Source organism: Ranitomeya variabilis, chromosome 1, assembly GCF_051348905.1.
Source record: "Ranitomeya variabilis isolate aRanVar5 chromosome 1, aRanVar5.hap1, whole genome shotgun sequence".
In the NCBI taxonomy this organism is placed as follows: Eukaryota; Metazoa; Chordata; class Amphibia; order Anura; family Dendrobatidae; genus Ranitomeya; species Ranitomeya variabilis.
The window spans coordinates 269277701-269297795 of record NC_135232.1 but is presented as its reverse complement, the minus strand read 5'-3'; the positions used below and the strand labels follow the sequence as shown (position 1 = coordinate 269297795).

The 20095-nt window shown below is 41.8% G+C and overlaps 1 protein-coding gene across 8 annotated transcripts in view; it reads right to left on the bottom strand.

Annotated features, from left to right (window-relative positions):
* The window catches only part of CABIN1 (calcineurin binding protein 1), a 242231-nt gene that overhangs the window by 93926 nt on the left and 128210 nt on the right, over positions 1-20095 (bottom strand). For 6 of the 8 annotated variants that reach the window (XM_077293470.1, XM_077293475.1, XM_077293473.1 and 3 more), the window contains 4 exons: positions 19677-19938; positions 15481-15741; positions 14893-15044; positions 10359-10537 (listed from right to left, as the gene is read on the bottom strand). In XM_077293470.1, coding sequence (XP_077149585.1) covers positions 10359-10537; positions 14893-15044; positions 15481-15741; positions 19677-19938 — 854 coding nt within the window. The remainder of the gene's footprint in view (positions 1-10358; positions 10538-14892; positions 15045-15480; positions 15742-19676; positions 19939-20095) is intronic. The other 2 variants (XM_077293474.1, XM_077293477.1) reach the window with 1 other exon arrangement.

Sequence of the window (20095 nt, the reverse complement as noted above, 5' to 3'; positions counted from 1 at the left end):
TCAACATAAGCAGCAAGAGCATAGGACAAGGGACAGGAAAGGACACTGCAGCAAACATCCTATCTACATCACCCGTTATCCTCCAGTAGCACAAAAATAAACATGGTCACTTACATTAGGTACAGAGAACTATTAGATCCAATATTAGAAGACCTGGATAGACATGGGACATAGATTGTTAGATGAATGGACAGGATATTTAGTGCTGTGCTCCATGACAAAAGGCAAAGCTGGATTATTAAGAGAAAAGTACTGCAGATTTGGGGCTGATCCCCTACTTTGTGAAGTGCCGCCCATTTATTAGTGCAGCCTTCCAGTCCTCAGAACGGTAGCTGAGGGAGGGACGTGTACCAGATCTGTCAGCCAGACTCCATCTATAGAATAACAGCTTTCCCCCATGCCGCATCTGGTAGTGGGAGGAGGATCACATGCTCCTATATCAACTACCAAGCTGGGAACAGCAGGTCTGTCCAGTCTGTGGAACAGGCCGCACAAAAAGTGGGCGACGCTTCATGAAGGAGGAGAATCTGTAACATATTACTGTGCCCCTGATAACTTTGATAAAATAAAGAAAAGTGAACTGCCCCTTTAAATGAAATCTGACAGCAGCTTTTTGCTATGTAATTCAAAAACAGCATAAGGTAGGGACACAGACCCCAATTCCAGTGCTCTATCACTTAGCTTACTGGGCGCAGCAGTTGTGATAGTCACAGTTTTCTCTGCTGCAGATCTAGCAGAGTTCAGTGCCGAGCTGCGGATCTAGCAGAGCTCAGTCGCCGAGCTGTGTATAACCCCACCCACACCACTGATTAGCAGCTTTCTGTGTACATTGTATGGTGGCAGAAAGCAGCTAATCAGTTGCATGGGTGGAGTAACACAGAGCAGATGAGTTGAGTAGGAGGACACCTAGTATTCTAGTGATAATCTCCTACTGAAAAAAAAATATAATTTTACTGAAACAAAAACACTAATAAGTGACACATTGCTGGAATCAGGCTATCAGCCCCTACATCATGCTGATCTCAGCTTACATATAAAAAACTGCTGACAAAACTGTGGACAGCGAGAAAGCCACCCCCAACCGCGATCTGCCTGAAAAAGCATTTTATTGGCTGAGCATGTATTCTTATAGTAAGAAAATCATCTACAGACACCTCTGCCAGGGCTGCACCCCAAAATCAAACATGCACAATCATCCTTTACTCATATTGATTAGCTTAGTAGTAGGTCTAATACGTAGAGCCAGCTGAAAGGGGCAGTATCATGAAGACGTATGCCCTTCCAAAAGGAAATCGGTTCTCCCATCTGGGACAATTAGGGCATAGCAACAGGGTATGGCATAGATGTTTGACAGATGTGGGTCCCATATCTAGCTAAAGAACGGAGTCCTGTTCTGCACTGTCACAATGGCGAGGTGGCGGAGCATGCGCTGTCTGTTCATTTCTCCAGGTGATAAAGGCCCATCTCACCAATGGGACCCTCATCTGTCAGACATTTATGGTACAAACTCTCTACATGTCATAAGTGTCCCAGAATGGACAGGAATCTCTAATCTACTACCCTGAGCAAAAGTGGATCACAAGATCACACTTGCAGACTTAGTCCTATTATTATGTGGCCAGAAATTTATTGAAATGGCGGTATGTGATACTACATTCTCCCTTAGGAGACTGCTGTGGGGGAAATATATAGCTGGCAGCAGATTGTCTGGCCATTTCTGGGGTGACTGCCTGGGGTGGACTGAAGGTGATCAACTTTTTTTTGACAGATCAATGAGTAGAACAGGGCGCCATGAGTGGTGGCGAGTTCTCCTTCAATGGAAGTCTTCAAACATAGGCTGGAGAGATCCCTGTCTGAGATAGTTTAGTGAATCCTGCAGTGAGCGGGGGTTTGGACACGACGACCCTGGAGGTCCCTTCCAGCTCTAAAGGTACCGTTACACTAAATGACTTACCAACGATCACGACCAGCGATACGACCTGGCCGTGATCGTTGGTAAGTCGTTGTGTGGTCGCTGGGGAGCTGTCACACAGACCGCTCTCTCAAGCGACCAACGATCAGGGGAACGACTTCGGCATCGTTGAAACTGTCTTCAACGATGCCGAAGTCCCCCTGCAGCACCCGGGTAACCAGGGTAAACATCGGGTTACTAAGTGCAGTGCCGCGCTTAGTAACCCGATATTTACCCTGGTTACCATTGTAAAAGTAAAAAAACAAACAAACAAACAAAAAAAAACACTACATACTCATATTCTGATGTCTGTCATGTCCCCTGCCGGCGTCCACAGGGTTAAAACTGCTTTTGTCAGGAGCGCTTGCTAATGCTGCGCTGCTGCCGAGAGCTTCCTGCACTGAATGTGTCAGCGCCGGCAGTAACAGCGGTGACGTCACTGCTGTGCTCTGCTTTACGGCTGGCGCTGACAGTCAGTGCAGGAAGCTCTCGGCAGCAGCGCAGCATTAGCAAGCGCTCCTGCCGAAAGCAGTTTTAACCCTGTGGACGCCGGGGGACGTGACAGACATCAGAATGTGAGTATGTACTGTTTTTTTGTTTGTTTGTTTGTGTTTTTACTTTTACAATGGTAACCAGGGTAAATATCGGGTTACTAAGCGCGGCACTGCACTTAGTAACCCGATGTTTACCCTGGTTACAAGTGAACACATCGCTGGATCGGTGTCACACACGCCGATCCAGCGATGGACAGCGGGTGATCAGCGACGAAATAAAGTTCTGGACTTCTAGCTCCGACCAGCGATATCACAGCGGGATCCAGATCGCTGCTGCGTGTCAAACTCAACGAAATCGCTATCCAGGACGCTGCAACGTCACGGATCGCTGTCGTTCTCGTTGGAAAGTTGCTCAGTGTGAAGGTACCTTAACATTCTATGATTAACTAATCACTGGGTAGTTTCCACTAAAAGGGTTTGTTTTAGGAGATAACACATTTAACACTGGTAGCATTATAGATTTTGGGACGTAGGGTTGAATTCACAGAAACATATCTACAAAAGGGGTCTGTGATAGCAGAACTAATGTCTTCCCGTACAGTTTAGAATGGATACCTACTCCATACAACACTGCCGAATACCAAGCACTTTGTAGAAGTATTTGAGAACCAATTTTCACATTATATGGATGACGTTGTACCGTTGTTACTAAAAGTTTTGCGACTGACACAAATTTTGTTTTTTACGAAATTTGCTGCTTCAGTGTTTTTAGACCTTGTAGTCAGATGTTTCTAACGTTACTGATGAGCAATTATAAGCATGTCATAAGCTTCTACAGTTTTTTTTTTTTTTACATTTTTCAGAATATAAAAACACATAACATACATAAAAGGAAATAGAGAAATAAATGGCTGATTTGACTACAAAGAAACAGTTCTATATATAGCCTTGATGATATAAGTCAATGAAGTAATATAAATGACTGTACACAGTGGCATTAAATGAACATCAATCACAACTGCCCATGTTTCCCATTATGGAGAATTATAGTGACTGTAGAGAAAACAGTAATAGAGGAACTCATCCTCGTGGTGTGTGGCTTTTTGTCTCCACGTCGCAGACATAACCTGTAGTGGAAAATTAATGTAACATTGGAGGATCTACCATCAAGAACCTTTGTTGAAAGCATCTGGTTGGTCCAAAACTATCTTGCAAAGATTTACAAACGTGACGAGGTAAAAGTTCTATAAAACTCTCCCAAATGTCAAAGAAATTTTGAACTATTTGTTCCTTTTGACGAGATCTCTACCCAGACCATCTTCATCTAAAAGCCAAGTTTTTCCAAAATCAATATTGATAGGTTTCAACATCCAGATATCTGAAAATGGTCCACATAAGACCAAAGGAAGCAGAATTGGTCAGGCGATTTGATACAATAGCATGGATCTTTGTCCAAAAAGACCATTTCTGAGCAAGACCATATGCAGTTGTACTGGTCAGCTTTGGGGTCATTACACTTAAAACAATTTGATGTAGGGAAAATACCCAACACTATGTTTTCTAACCGGTGCATTTTGTTGCTTTGACAAGTATTTTTCCTTGCCTATTGATATACAGGGCTCAATGACTGAGGAGGTCGTCGAAAAGAATGTATGAAATGCAAGGAGAGCAATTTCTCGTATTAACGAATCATAGGAGATAAATTAACACGTGTCATTAACAACTCAGAAGAATGGCGTGTCACCAAGAGCAGCAATTCAAAAAATGAAGGTTCTCTCTCCTATTCATTTATATTCCTCTTGAGCTGACAGGTAAGGTGAAGTGACTGGATTTATGTAAGTTCAGGAAATGACCTTGCCTGTCGAATATAGGGCTGTAGCTTTGTGCTAGAAATGTACATTGTTCAAATCACAAACAATAATGTTCAAACGAGGGTGTCAAATTCTGATCTTGCACAAAGAAAAAATAATATGCGGTTTCAGAATCTGTTACTTGTTGAGCGAGGCAAGGTGTCAGTAGTCGTATATCAGCTGTAATCCAAGGTTCAAGGCTAAGAGTCAGAAACCAACCACAAGATGGTGCTGCACAACAAATACACCAGGGTTGCTATGTAACTTGGGAGTTACCTGCTTTGAGAAGAGTTGTAACCAGTTTATGGCTAGGTTGTTGATGTGATCACCTATCTGTGGACTACATCAAGGCAGATGGCCCGACAAGCAGGAGGACGGCTGGTATGTGAGGTACCTGGCCGGTACAGAGGCACGTAGAAGGTGCAGAGAATGTCTGTCAGGAGACCAGCAGCTTGGGCTTGTGAAGTCTGATATCGCTCCTAGTCCTAGCCGTCAGAAGGAATCAGAAGGCAGGTGATTCTCAATGTGTGGTGTGCTTGGCTGCTGCTGAGGTGGGTCAAGAGGTCCAAGGATGTTTCTGGAAAGACAGACTCGCTGTGTTCCTAGGCCTCGGTATTGCCAGCACCAAGCAGGCAGTGTGCAGTGCAAACTATGCACTAGGACTCCAGGGTCATCAAATATTCAGCTGGAAGACCAGAACTTCTTATGTAGATATCTCTTGTTTTCAGCTGGTCTGAGGAAGTAACGATGAGTATTATAGCTGGATTGATCAGTCATCCATCTGGAGCTCTTGTAAGATACCTCATCCCCGGAAGGCTCGTTGTTACACTTTTATTGACAAATACATCAAGTTTATGGAAAGACTCAATATTTACAGTGATGACCCATATTTTTCAAGAGCTCTGCAACTCGCCCTGGCAGCTGGATATCAGCTTCTGGGCCAAGTCCTGGCTGATGGCAGCCTAGTCTTGTCTAATCAGTGCTTGGAGTTCATCACAATTTCTGTATTCTTGTTTGTCCACCCGCATTTTGAAGATTGACCACAGGTTCCCAATGTGATTGAGATCTGGGGAGTTTCCAGGTCATGAATCCAAAAGTTCAATGTTTTGGTCACTGAACCACTTCGTTATCACTTTTGTGTGGTGACATGGTGCTCCATCATACTGGAAAAAACATGTTCATCACTAAATTACTTGAATTGAAGAATTCTTGAGAAATAATGTTGAACACTGTAAATATTGAGTCTGCATAAACTGATGTATTTGTCAATAAGTGTCAAAACTTATGATATGCTTAGAATGGTACTCCAGAAATTATAGAAACATCTGAGTACAAGATCTAAAAATAATGAAGCAACAAACTTTGTGAAATCCTAAATCTAATTTGTGTCGGTCTCAAAACTTCTGGCCACGACTGTACATAATGTAAGCTGTAACAGAAAGAAGGCTTCACCCAGGTAAAGATAGAAGCTAAAAATTAAAAATGTTCATATGCGCAAAGAGGTTGTCACTTGCTCTCCTCAGAAGACTCATATCTTAGGTGGAAAAATTTATCCATTAGGTGTAAATTCTGTTTAAATACAATTACATGTTATGTGTTAAAGGGAGCCTGTCATGGGCAGCATGAATCAGAGGCAGGCTGCATAATTACAGCCAGATATCATTTTTGTCTGATGCACCAGAGTGTTTCAAAGAACATATAATATTAGAAAAGCGGGCCGGAGGCCATAGGATGAGATAAGACCAGTCCAGCGTTGACCTTGGCTGTCTTTTCCGCAGTTATGGAAGAGACCTATCAATTTGGAGCGAGGAGAAGCAGGCCGGGGCGGTGCTGGAATAGTTTCACAGAAAAATATAGCTGTCTGTAATCATCCAGCCAGGGCGATTCCAGTATGAATCAGCTGACCGAGTCCCTTTAACTGTAATCCATCTTTCAGAGATGTACAGATTGAGACAGGATCAGCCATACTTAAAAGAACCAATGACAGATAATGCAAAGAAGATTTTATTTCTTTTGACAATGGCACAGGAATTTTGCAGGAAATTAACAGTCAGCTCGTAAAGTTGATGTGTTGGAATGAGAAAAGATCGAGAAGGGAACGTCTCTGAGCAACTTTGACAACAGACAAAATATGAGGTTAGAAGACTGGATGAGAGAAACTCCAAAAAGGCAAATCTTTGGGGTGTTCCCGGGACGTTGTAGTTTCAAAATCGGTCCATAGAAGGAACAACAGTGATAAAAAGCAGCTGAGTCATGGGCACAGAAGACTCATTGATGATCACGGAGAGTGATGGCTAACCGTCTAGACTCACAGAAAAATGACCAAGTCAAAGTGCTGAAAAAAATCATGCTGGTCAAGACAGAATATGGTCAGGACATACAGTGCATTTCAGCTTGCGGTGTATAGGGATGCCGTGCCGACCCCTGTTCATCACAGAAACTGCCTATATGGGTAGTTTGAGGATCAGAACTGGACCATGGGATAATAGAAGAAGTCGGGCTGGTTTGATTAATCACATTTCATTTACACAATGTGAACAGCTGGAAGCATGTGCATTGCTTACCTGGGAAAAAGATGGCACTGGCAGGATGCCAGCCAGAGATGGCAATGTGGTGCTCTGGGCATTTTCTAGTTGGAAATCTTGAGACTTAGCCATTGCGAATGTTACTTGGACACATACTACCTACCTAAACAATCTCAAAAGGCAATTGCCTCTCTCAAGAGAATAATTGTTCAGTAATAATTTAAGAAACACTTATCTTAAAAAACAACAAAAAAAGAAGTTTAAAGTGTTGACTTTGACTCTAAATATCCCAAATCTCAATCCAATTGATCATCTGTTGCATGTGCTTTAAAAAAAGCATTTCTGATCCATGGAGGCTCTACCTTGCAAATTACAAAACTCAATGGGTTGAGCTTTTTAGGGGGTGGAGGAGCACACATTATTGGGCAGATGGTGTTTTATATTATGGCTGATTGGTAGACATAAACTGTAAAATACAAATGTAAATCAACTATGAAATACAAAACTTTTCTACCTGGATGTATAATGTAAGGCCATGCTACACACAAAACGGCTACATAAACATAATTCCTAACGAAACACATATCTATATGGCATCACTATTAAATATTTCTTAGATCACGTGGAACAAAAAGGTTGAGCTTGGAAGCAGCAAAGTAAAGGTAGGGAGGTAGAGAATGGAAGTGAAGGAACAGCTCTGCATCCCTACAGTAATACACTCAGGCATAAGTGAGGTAACAGGGACCAAGTCTGCAGGTGACAATTTCGATCGTACAAAATTGTATTGTCCAGCTCAGCAACATTTCACACTGTGGTGGTGCTTTTCCATGTTCTACATTGGCCAACTGGCAAATCCCACCAGTGGCAGGCTGTGTTCAGCAACAGGGGACAAAAATCCATCCATACATATGGCTTGAAATTAAAAGAATATTTGAAAGATTTGTATGTCTGGAATTCAATAAAGGAGACCTTCAGATCACAGTGTATAATGATGGATTAGGAAATGAAAGCATCTGGTTTGGAAATTTTTCATTGGCAGTTGGTAATATTGTTTGGAAATATTTAGGATTTGAAATTTTGTAGAAGAGTACTAATTTTACTGGGCCAAGCAAGAGGACAATCCAATCCGTCAGCATGCATCTCTCCCCCCAACAGCCAAAAGGGAAAGGGGCATTCAGGACAGTAAGAGCCGCCTCCAAACGGGACAGAATCCACCTTAGGAAACATAAAATATATACAATTTGTGAACCTCTACCACACAAAAATATCATCGGATAAGCTAAAATAAAGATCTGAACATCTGACCTACCATCCTAAAGTGTGAATGAAAACAACCTACTGTTTCAATCAATTTTTTAAGCTACATGTATTTAATTTTTTTAGATTTTTTTTCAATTTTACATATTCCTATCTACATTAATAAAAATCATAAAACTTAAAAATAATTTCACACTGGCCACTACTCCTGATTCTACACTCACTCCCTGTAAAAAAAAAAAAAAGACTTTTCATCAGTCTCATTATCAGCACAGACAGGATTACAATGAAAGGTGTATAGTGAATACGGAAAGTATTCAGACCCCTCTAAATTTTTCACACTCTGCGCCCCATCTTGACTGAAAAAAAAAACAGAAATGTAGACTTTTTTGCAAATTTAATAAAAAGAGAAACTGAAATATGACATGGTCATAAGTATTCAGACCCTTTGATCAGACACTCATATTTAAGTCACATGCTGTCCATTTCCTTGTGATCCTCCTTGAGATGGTTCTACTCCTTCATTGGAGTCCAGCTGTGTTTAATTAAACTGATAGGACTTGATTTGGAAAGGCACACACCTGTCTACATAAGACCTCACAGCTCACAGTGCATGTCAGACCAAATGAGAATCATGAGGTCAAAGGAACTGGCCAAGGAGCTCAGAGACAGAATTGTAGCAGGGCACAGATCTGGCCAAGGTTACAACAGAATTTCTGCAGTACTCAAGGTTCCTTAGAGCACAGTGGCTACATAATCCTTAAATGGATGAAGTTTGCGGCCAAGTACAGAGATATCCTGTATGAAAACCTCTTCCATAGTGCTGGACTTCAGACATGGCAGAAGGTTCACCTTCCAAAAAGACAATGACCCTAAGCACACAGCTAAAATAACAAAGGAGTGGCTTCAGAACAAATATGTGACCATTCTTGACTGGCCCAGCCAGAGCCCTGACCTACACCCAATTGATCATCTCTGGAGAAACCTGAAAATGGCTGTCCACCAACGTTCACCATCCAACCTGACGGAACTGGATAGGATCTGCAAGGAAGAATGGCAGAAGATCCCCAAATCCAGGTGTGAAAAACTTGTTGCATCATTCCCAAGAAGACTCATGGCTGTACTAGCTCAATAGGGTGATTCTACTTAATACTGAGCAAAGGGTCTGAATACTTATGACCATGTGATATTTCAGTTTTTCTTTCTTTATAAAGTTGCAAAAATTACTACATTTCTGTTTTTTCTTAGTCAAGGTGGGGTGCAGAGTGTACATTAATGAGAAAACAATGAACTTTTTTGAATTTACCAAATGGCTGCAATGAAACAAAGAGTGAAAACTTTAAAGCGGTCTGAATACTTTCCGCACACACTGTAAAACACCTATACACACAACAGATAATACTGGATCCAGCATTCACCAGAGGAGAGTCTGTCCACTGCAGCTAATGTCCATGTGCACACCAGAAGTCTTAAAAGGCCTCTGTTAGCACAGAATGACTCATGGCGGGGAGAATCATTTATATACACTCTCCCACCTCAGTTTCCATCTAACTCTTCACTTCTCTGGATCTATGAAGCCAGAGCCATCAATCAAGGAGGGGGGTGGAGATAGATGGAAAACAGGCAGGTGGGAAGGTGTATATAAATGATTGGCCCCGCCGTGATGAACTGAGCGGCAGGACTTAGTTTGACAAATCATCCTGTGCTGACAGAGTCCCTTTAATTAGACTTAGTGGCCAGTGTGACCATTTTCTTTTTATTTTTAATAAAAAAAATCATTAAAAAAGTAAAAGAAAATACATTAAACATAAAAAACTGATTAACATAATAAGTCATTTTCTGATCACACATTCCCTTTACCCAACTCCTTTCATACAGCCATCCATGCTGGTTATTCTGTTTTCCACATACACAAGCGGTACTATACCTAGATACCTAGAGAGAAGTGTTTTATCGAATGTTAATCACAGGTTCTACCTATTTTTTTCCCTTTTCTTTTAGGATTTTTGTTTTTCTTAGGTCAAAACTAGGAATCTAAAATAGTCCCGTTTGGGTTTGGCTTATGCAGCAACAAAAGCTGTTACGAGAAATTTAGCACATCACTTATAATTACATCCAGCAGAGAGGGATAAGGAGGAGGTTAGTGAGCAGCAACATTTCCCTGTCACCCAATGTGCCAGCCAGAGCTGTGGGTGATGGTCAGAAGATGCTCCCCTGAACACATCTCCCCAGCAATCAGAGCTTTGCCCAGCGCTGGTGGTATTGAGAAGGGGGACTGTACCGTCCGGCGTGGCCTGATGACGGGGGAGTTTACATTTGATGTAATCGTGGTCAATCGGAGTGGCTGTGTAAGGTGGAGATGTCAGACCTGGACCAGAGGAGGAAGGAATGGAATTCCCAGGGCCTGGCATCGTCCCAGCTGAAGAGTGAGAATCCTCATCCAAAGTGCTATGCTTCTCCCTAATTTACAGGCACAGACAAAATAAGCGGATCAGACCCCATTACACAAAAATGAAGATATAGTGGCAAGAAACCAACTACAGTACATAATATGCTACAGAGTTACAATGTACATTTTCAGATCTGCCAGGACGTCTTTTACTCCATCTCAGCGCCAATTCAGCTTTTAAAGTGGTTGGTCAATTTGGATAACCTATTACCAAATCACAAATTCCCGGCAATTGTCCATTATCACCATGATAGACAGTGTGTCCTTAATGCCACTGCCGGGATAGTGCAGGGAGATTCAGGCATACATATACAGGGAATCTGGGGTATGCATCTGTGTTAGGCCCCCTTCACACGTCCGCTTAAAAAAAAAGTAAGCATGAGACGGTCTGTTTTTACTATCCGAGTGGTTCTTGGTTAGCCGATCGTGTGCACCATCCAAGTGCCATTTGTGTAGCACCAGAATAGAATGCAGAATAGAAATTACAGTTTTTTAGGTGTTAAAGATGTGCAAAGGTATAGACAGACAGACAGTGCAGACTATCAAATCCTCTGTGTAAAGACACTTCCCTCTGAGTGACCATGATGAGCGGTAACACTACTGATGTCACCACTGATCAGAGCCGCTGGGTCTCACGCATCACAGTGTGACCTGGCAGTGGGTGTCTGCAAAGAACATAAAGCCTCGAGCAAGGCTCCAGTGTCTCAGCACGGAGAAGTCAATGGACTTTGCTGGATTTACTTGGACTAAGGGTACTGTCACACATTGGCACTTTGATCGCTATGACGGTACGATCTGTGACGTTCCAGCGATATCCATACGATATCGCTGTGTCTGACACGCAGCAGCGATCAGGGATCCTGCTGAGAATCGTACGTCGTAGCAGATCGTTTGGAACTTTCTTTCGTCGCTGGATCTCTCGCTGTCATCGATGGATCGTTGTGTGTGACAGCGATGCGTTCGCTTGTAACCAGGGTAAACATCGGGTTACTAAGCGCAGGGCCACGCTTAGTAACCTGATGTTTACCGTGGTTACCAGCGTAAAAGTAGAAAAAACAGTACATACTCACATTCCGGTGTCTGTCCCCCGGCGTTCTGCTTCTCTGCACTGTGAGCGCCGGCCGGCCGGAAAGCACAGCGGTGACGACTTTCCGGCTGGCACAGACACAGTGGAGAGAAGCAGAACGCCGGGGGGACAGACACCAGAATGTAAGTATGTAGTGTCTGTTTTTTTTTACGTTTACGCTGGTAACCACGGTAAACATCGGGTTACTAAGCGCGGCCCTGCGCTTAGTAACCCGATGTTTACCCTGGTTACCCGGGGACTTCGGCATCGTTGGTCGCTGGAGAGCTGACTGTGTGACAGCTCCCCAGCGACCACACAATCACTTACCAACGATCACTGCCAGGTCGTATCGCTGGTCGTGATTGTTGGTAAATCGTTTAGTGTGACAGTACCCTAAGTCAGATTCGGTGGACTACATCGGACCTGCGTGGGAACTTTTTATTTTTTAATAAATACAGTAGTGAACGAGGAAAAGTGTGTTAGTTTTGTTACTCGGTGTATGTGGTTTTCAGATTTCCATTCACTGGACTATGGCGGACCTGTGTGGGATTTTTTAAACATTTTATAAAGTGTACAGTACATACTGTCATCAGGGCTTCTGGGAAAAAAAATGGACCGTCTTCGTGTGGGTCACAAGGTCCGAGTGACACGGACATGTGCGCAGCCCCATATCTTATAATAGGTGTGCGTGTCTCCAGTACGTGTGAAAATGGACGCCACACATACCTGAAACACAGTAGTGTAAAGGGGGCCTTATACAGCTGGCATCTGTCTCTAATGGGTAGCTTGGGTCACTGCTGTTTAAATGTCTAAATGCCGCTGTCCATACTGCCATGGTGTCGATAGGATGAGACGGCAGCAGGAAGCCTACTGAAGGCCACATCACCATCTGAAGGCCACCATCACTGCCACTGGAGCACGTGCAGCACTGATATCCTACTCCTCTATACTCTAGGATGAAGCGACAAATTTGAGAAAGATCCGAGACAGGTCAAAACATCAAGCTTATAGCACTACTTATCGCTTTTCTGCCCCCTTACCCAGCACTTTGGAGAACTATTGTGATAAATAAACCAGCATCAAACTGAAATCCTTTGTGTGAGTGTGGTTGATTTTCTACAAGTCTACTACATGGGTTGCCCACTTCAATCTGCACCCCCTCATCAATGCAGAGTTCGCTCCATATTTCTCTACGCATCTTGCATTTTGCAAACATCATTATTTTCATCATATACCACAAAACCAAGTATTGTAGTATATATTACTGAGGCAATAAAAAAGGCAATTTTTAAAAAAATATTAAAATGCAACATTTTTTTCTACCCGTAACACAAAATGAAAATATAATTTTATTTATTTTCTTTTTTTTTAAGACCAGGTATTTTTGGTATTGCCATAAAACTCCAATTTATACAAATCTAAAATTGCTTAATTAATTCAATCACTGCACCTACACGAAAATACAGTGGGTAGGAAAGTATTCAGACCCCTTTAAATTTTTCACTCTGTTTCATTGCAGCCATGGTTCATTGTAGCCATTGGTAAATTCAAAAAAAGTTCATTTTTTTCACATTAATGTACACTCTGCACCCCATCTTGACAGAAAAAAAAAACAGAAATGTAGAAAATTTGGAAGATTTAGTAAAAAAGAAAAACTGAAATGGTCATAAGTAGTCAGACCCTTTGCTCAGACACTCATACTTAAGTCACATGCTGTCCATTTCCTTGTGATCCTCCTTGAGATGGTTCTACTCCTTCATCGGAGTCCAGCTGTGTTTAATTAAACTGATAGGACTTGATTTGGAAAGGCACACACCTGTCTACATAAGACCTCACAGCTCACAGTGCATGTCAGACCAAATGAGAAGCATGATGTCAAAGGAACTGGTCATGGAGCTCAGAGACAGAATTGTGGCAAGGCACAGATCTGGCCAAGGTTACAACAGAATTTCTACAGTACTCAAGGTTCCTAAGAGCACATTGGCCTCCATAAATGGAAGAAGATTGGGACCACCAGAAGTCTTCCTAGACCTGGCCGTCCAGCCAAACTGAGCAATCGTGGGAGAAGAGCCTTGGTGAGAGAGGTAAAGAAGAACCCCAAGATCACTGTGGCTGAGCTCCAGAGATGCAGTAGGGAGATGGGAGAAAGTTCCACAAAGTCAACTATCACTGCAGCCCTCCACCAGTCGGGCCTTTATGGCAGAGTGGCCCACCAGAAGCCTCTCCTCAGTGCAAGACATATGAATGCCTGCATAGAGTTTGCTAAAAAACAAACAAACACATGAAGGACTCCCAGACTATGAGAAATAACATTCTCTGGTCTGATGAGACAAAGATAGACATTTTTGGTGATAATTCTAAGCGGTATGTGTGGAGAAAACCAGGCACTGCTCATAAACCTGCCCAATACAATCCCAACAGTGAAACATGGTGGTGGCAGTATCATGCTATGGGGGTGTTTTTCAGCTGCAGAGATAGGATGACAGGTTGCCATTGAAGGAAACATGAATGAGGCCAAGTAGAGTGTACATTTTTTTTCTCATTAATTAACTTTTTTGAATTTACCAAATGGCTGCATCGCAACAAAGATTGAAAAATTTAAAGGGGTCTGAATACTTTCCGTAGCCACTGTACAATAAAAAATGGTCAAGAAGTTGTATGTGTCCTAAAACGGTGCCCTTAAAGCACCACTCTGGCGGTTATTTTTATTGCACCTCTGGAGTTGCTTTAAATGTAATTCTGCTGCCCCGGTCTCATGCTGACCTGCTGCAGCCTTCAGAGTTTTGCAGCGTCGCTCCCGTTGTTCTCCGGGGAAAAGTGACCTGCCGGCAGCTGCAGTGTTTCATGGAGGGGCGCGGAGGTCACTTTTCAATACAAGTCTATAATAGCCTTGTTCTGGCCTCGTTCTGGCTCTCAGACTTGCATTGAGAGCTTGCAACGTAGCTTCTGACTTCTGATGTAGCCAGTCAGACGCTGCGCTCACAAGATGGCGCTGCAAGACCAGAGCAGTGCAGAAAAACAGTGAAGACGTGGGAGGGCGAGGATATGGGGCTTACATTTAAAGCACCACTCCAAGGCTGAAAAAAAAACGCTGGAGTGGTGCTTTATAAACCATGGAAAATCACATAAAAATAAGCCCTCATACAGCAAAATCTCTGTAAATAGATATATTTTTTAAGTTTTCATAAAAAATGACAAGCCATGTCACTAAAAGTATGACATTGGTTTTTAGATGAAGGACCAGATCTGTACATGTTTATTCAAAGGACATGCAGTGGCATCTATAGAAAGAAAACATACTTCTCTATTGCTTTGGGTGCATTTTTCTCCTCTCCCTTCGCGAATGGTCCTTCCGTGGCTTCCTTCATAACGGTGAACAACATTTTAGCATCTAATTCCTGATAATTTTTTTCCAGCAGCTTCAACACAGAAGCATGAAGACGGAAATAGACCTATTGGGCACAGAATACAGGTCTGTATTAAGTGTCTATTGCATAATCTCACATAGAAATTTGGTCATCTTTATACAACAAAAAAACAAAATAAACCAAAACCGTTTTTTTCCTTTTAGTGGAAGTAAACAACTATTTGCTGGAAGTTTCTTTCTGGCATTTACTAAGCTTTTAACAAAATAGAGATGCAGCATCCATTAACCTCAGATTCAGAGAGTGGATGCTTGTGCTTTTATACAGTCTTCCCTTTACAAAATGTACCTAAAACTCTAAATAGGCTTTTTCTTTCGTAATTAACTTCATAATCAAATGGCTCGGTGAGTAAACTGCAATGGTAGATATGGCTCCCTCCGGACCCAAACCATTAATGCCAATTAGCGATGGTCAGAAACACTGAGGAAGGAAACGCCATTACAGCAGAAAATAAAGCACTTACCTCCAAAGCCTCCATGGCCAACTCCGGAGGGTTATGATAGTGAATCTTCTTAGGGTAGCGAGCAGCTTCCTCGTGCAGGTAGTGTGCCGCTTGCTTGTAGTGCTGCAGGTACAACTCCGGGGCCATTTTTTGTTTTTCATAGATTTTGCCTAACATATAGTGAATTAACCATTCTTCCTCATCCCCATCTCCCTCGCAGAGGGAGGCAGAGGTAAAACACTGTTTTGCCGTCTCCAGCATACTATTCCGACGTTCTTTTAACTGCAAATAAAACAAAAATAACCTTTTACCTTTTGGAGAATGACAAGCCAAGCCTGGCATGTCAGAGTGAGGAGACTAATAAGCCATGCATACTCCTCTGGGAAATTAAATATGCCACTTGTCTCAGAGAGGAAGAAGACTAGAACTCCAGTGCCACCTATAGGAAGTAGCTATTGTAAAAGTGAATATTGATCCTAAATTGAGCCTTGCCATATGACGGAGGATAAAAGCCAACCCAAAGTCATGTGACAAGGCATGTTAGAGAGCTGATACTGACTGTTAGGATTGCTACTTCCTATAGGTGGCGCTAGAGTTCAAGTCCTCTTCCTCGAAGAGACAATTTGCATCTTCACCACAAAACGCCCCATTACACTGTGATGTGACAACACTAAAAAGAAAGCCACAAATCCAGAAACTATTCAACGAGCAGTCTTAAAAATATATTAAAGATTCTTTTTTATAAGGTATTTTAAAAGAATTGACATTAATCATTGACATCAATTGCCATTATTATTCTGTCCCAGTCTTTGCTCTGGAACAAAAGTAAAATACAAGCTATGGTGGTGCTTTGCTACGGTGACTTCATGTCCAAGTGGTCCTTTAGGGGGTTGTATAGTATAAGAAAACCATTTACAAAAAATGGGCAAGATAGGTTGTGTATGGTAGCTGGTAATTCCCATTGTCATTGACACACTGTGCTATAAATGTTTATCCAATTAAGAAATGCAGATCTAAATACAAAATCTACATAAACTGTCAGCACCTATAACATTACTTATGAGGGATTCCAAATCTTTCCAACTGGCAGGAACTTCATCCCCTTCACACCGCAGCCCTTTTCCATTTTTGCACTTCTGTTTTTCGCTCCCCTTCTTCCCAGAGCCATAACTTTATTTATTTTTCAGTCAATATGGCCATGTGAGGGTTTGTTTTTTGTGGGACGCGTTGTACTGTTGATTTTACCATATTGTGTATTGAAAAATGGGGAAAAAATTCCAAGTGTTGTAAAATTGCAATAAAAGTTAAATTCCACAACTGTTTTTTGAATTTTTTTTTACCATGTTCACCAAATGCTAAAACTGACCTGCCATTATGATTCTCCAAGTCATTATGAGTTTGGAGATACCAAACATGTCTATGCTCTTTTTTATTTAAGTGTTAAAAAAAAATGGGTAATTTTCCTAGACCCATAGAGTATCCATTTTTCGTGACCTCGGGTTGGGTGAGGGCTTATTTTTTGCCTGCAGAGCTGACGTTTTAATTAATATCATTTTGGTGTGGATACAATCTTTTGATTGCCCATTATTGCATTTTAATGCAATGTTGCAGTGATCAATAAAATGTAATTCTGGCGTTTTGACTTTTTTTCGCTATGCCATTTACCAATCGGATTAATTCTTTTTATATACTGATAGATAAGGCAATTCTGAAAGCGGCGCTACCAAATATGTGTATTTTTTTATTGTTTTATTTTGAATGGGGCAAATGAGGGGTGATTTGAACTTTTATATTTAAAAACAAAGTTTTTAAATATTTTTAGAAACATTTTCTTTTTACGTTTCACTTGCTTCAATAGTCTCCATGGGAGACTAGAAGCTGCGATAATCCGATTGCCTCTGCTACACACAGGTGGTGATCAGATCGCCTCTGTGTAGCAGAAATGCTCACTTGTTATGAGCGCCAACCACTGGGCAGAACTCCTAGCAATCCGGCAATGACAACCACAGGGATTGCCATCAGCGACCCGCGGTCATGTGATACGGATGCCAGTGTGCGGGATTAGTGACGCATTTCTGACGTGATCACATAAAATGCTGTTGGCATTTATCGGCTTAACAGCCGCGGGTGGATCACAATTTCATCCGGGCTGTTTGGGGCACATGTCAGCTATTCAAAACAGCTGACATGTGCCGGGAAAGATTTGGGCTCAGCGCCGGAGCACACATCAAAAGGGACAGACATGACATGTGCAGTACATGTACGGTGCATGTCGTAAAGGGGTAAAAGGAATCTGTCAGGCTACCCAAAGGCCTGAAACATCCATCATAATGTATCATAATGAACCTTATCTTTGAATTTTAATTAAAAGTGAGTTGTGTGATAAAATGAAGATCAGTAAAAATACTTGTTTCAGGGACCATGATATGCTAATTAGCCATCACTAGTGCATTCCCTTCGACTAAACCAAAGTGTCAGCAGACTACACCCATGGTTTCCTGTGTCCCCCCACTAAGGAGGCATCCGAGAAACCATGTTTGTTTTTATTTCGTTTCTGTGCCACTGTGGAGCATTTTACAGGAAAGAATTTAGTATTCATTGGTACCATTTTGAAGTACATATAGTACCTGGTCAAGGTTTTCCTTGTTGATATTGTAATGTGCACATTGTAGACTCAGACTGAAGGTTGCAAATCCACGAAGAAACAAAGGAAACATGAGTGAAACAAACCAGAATATGTGTGAAATCTTAGACCATCAGAGAACCCCCTAGTACTCTGATGACAGCCTTGTGGTCTTTAGTCTGAATTTACAAAGTGGGTATTCCAATAAGAACAAGGTAAAACAATTGCATGAACAGGAGTCTCCAAACTTTTCACCAGTACTGTACATCTTTTAGAACACATTTCATCCTGGGATTTTTTTTTCGAAAGGTTGAGAATAAAACCTACAATAAGAGCTATATCTGTACAATGTTTACCGTGCAGGAATTTTATGTACACAAAAAAATTGTAAGGCCCTTTGTACATGCTGAAGTTTTGTCACTTTTTTTTCTGCAGAGATTTGTTACAAAACCAGCAGGGTTTCCTAATGCCAACAAAGTGAAGGAAAATCCTGGAGCCTCATGCACACATTGCTTATTTGTGCCTTGCTCATTTATTGCAGCATTAAATGTTCAGATTGTCAATTCTTTCAGTGTTTTTGCTGCAGATTTCACCCATACTAATGAGTAGGGAAAAAATCTGCTTAAAAAAATGCAGCAAAAAACACGTCTATTTTACGCAGCCGTTTTCTTGCCAAGAAGTGCAGACATTTCTGCACCAAATACGTAATGTGTACATATACCTTTAAGAAAAAAAAAAGTATTTTTTATTATTTTTTTTACTAGTTTTTAAATCCTCTATTCACTAAAAAAAAAAGCAGTGCAGTACCCTGCGATATATAAATGTTTATTAGGCACAAGGATGGCAGAGCAGCCTACCAGGATGTCATGATCACATTGTAAAGTTGAAAATGGGGAAAGCTCCCTACTTGTGACTAACAACTTTGATGCTGGGGTCAGCATTAAAGTCATCTCGGATCCTGGTGATTAGAGCGGGGTGGCCGATGTATCATAGATCTGGCACCCACATGTGATGGCGTGGTCACAGCAGCTTCAGTTTCCATGCCTAGTGTGCAGTGGTGAGCTAGAACGTCAGCTGAGGAAAGAAAAAGGTTATGGATCATTGTTTTAAAGGGGCTGTGCAACTTTAAGTGCAGTGATCAGGAGACTGAAACAGCAGGAGAAAATCTCATGACAAGCTGCTCCAGTCATCTTGTTGCTGCAGTCATTCAGATTCCCTGTGAAATCTCTGATAAGTGCCACGTATCGCTTCCAGAGCCAGTGCCAACTGTGGGCAGCCTGTGCTGGATCCACAGGGGTAACAGGAGGTGAGTATCCCATCATTTGTTATCTTACAACAGCCCCAAGCAGCACTCCATTGATTTTCTTTTTATAATTTGCCCCTTTGTTAGATATCATACGTGTAAGTGTCATGATGGCAGCTGCATAACCAGTCGAGAAGACGGTAGCAGTAAGTACGATACTGCCTTCATGACACTTACACACGATTCCTAACAGAGGGGGAAATATAAATAAATATTAACTTAAAAAAAAAAAAAGTAATGCTGGCCAACCACTTTACTGTTTATAATATATAACACTATATGATAACTCACATGTGCCACAGCCTCAGGGGATAATTCGGTAAGCCACTGCTTGATTTGTCGGGAAGCAAAAGAATGAAGGGCATAAGACATTGTGCCGTACTCAATCCATAAGGATAGGTTGGAGGCATCAATCTCCAGCGCACGCTTGAAGCAGTTTAGTACAGGAGTGGCAAGTTTCCATATGGGCCCATCATTCTTCAGTTCATTAGAGTTTAATTTGTCCTGGATACGGCTTGCTCTTGCCAGTGCCATGCCGGCCCAAGAATCAAACCTAGAAAGAATATGCAAAGTATAGGAATCATGAGAGATAAGCAAGTGCAGTAAACACCAACTATAAAAACATTAATAGATGTACTGAATATTATGCATATTCAGTTAACTCCAGAAATATTTGGACAGTGACCACATTTTCGTGATTTTGGCTCTGC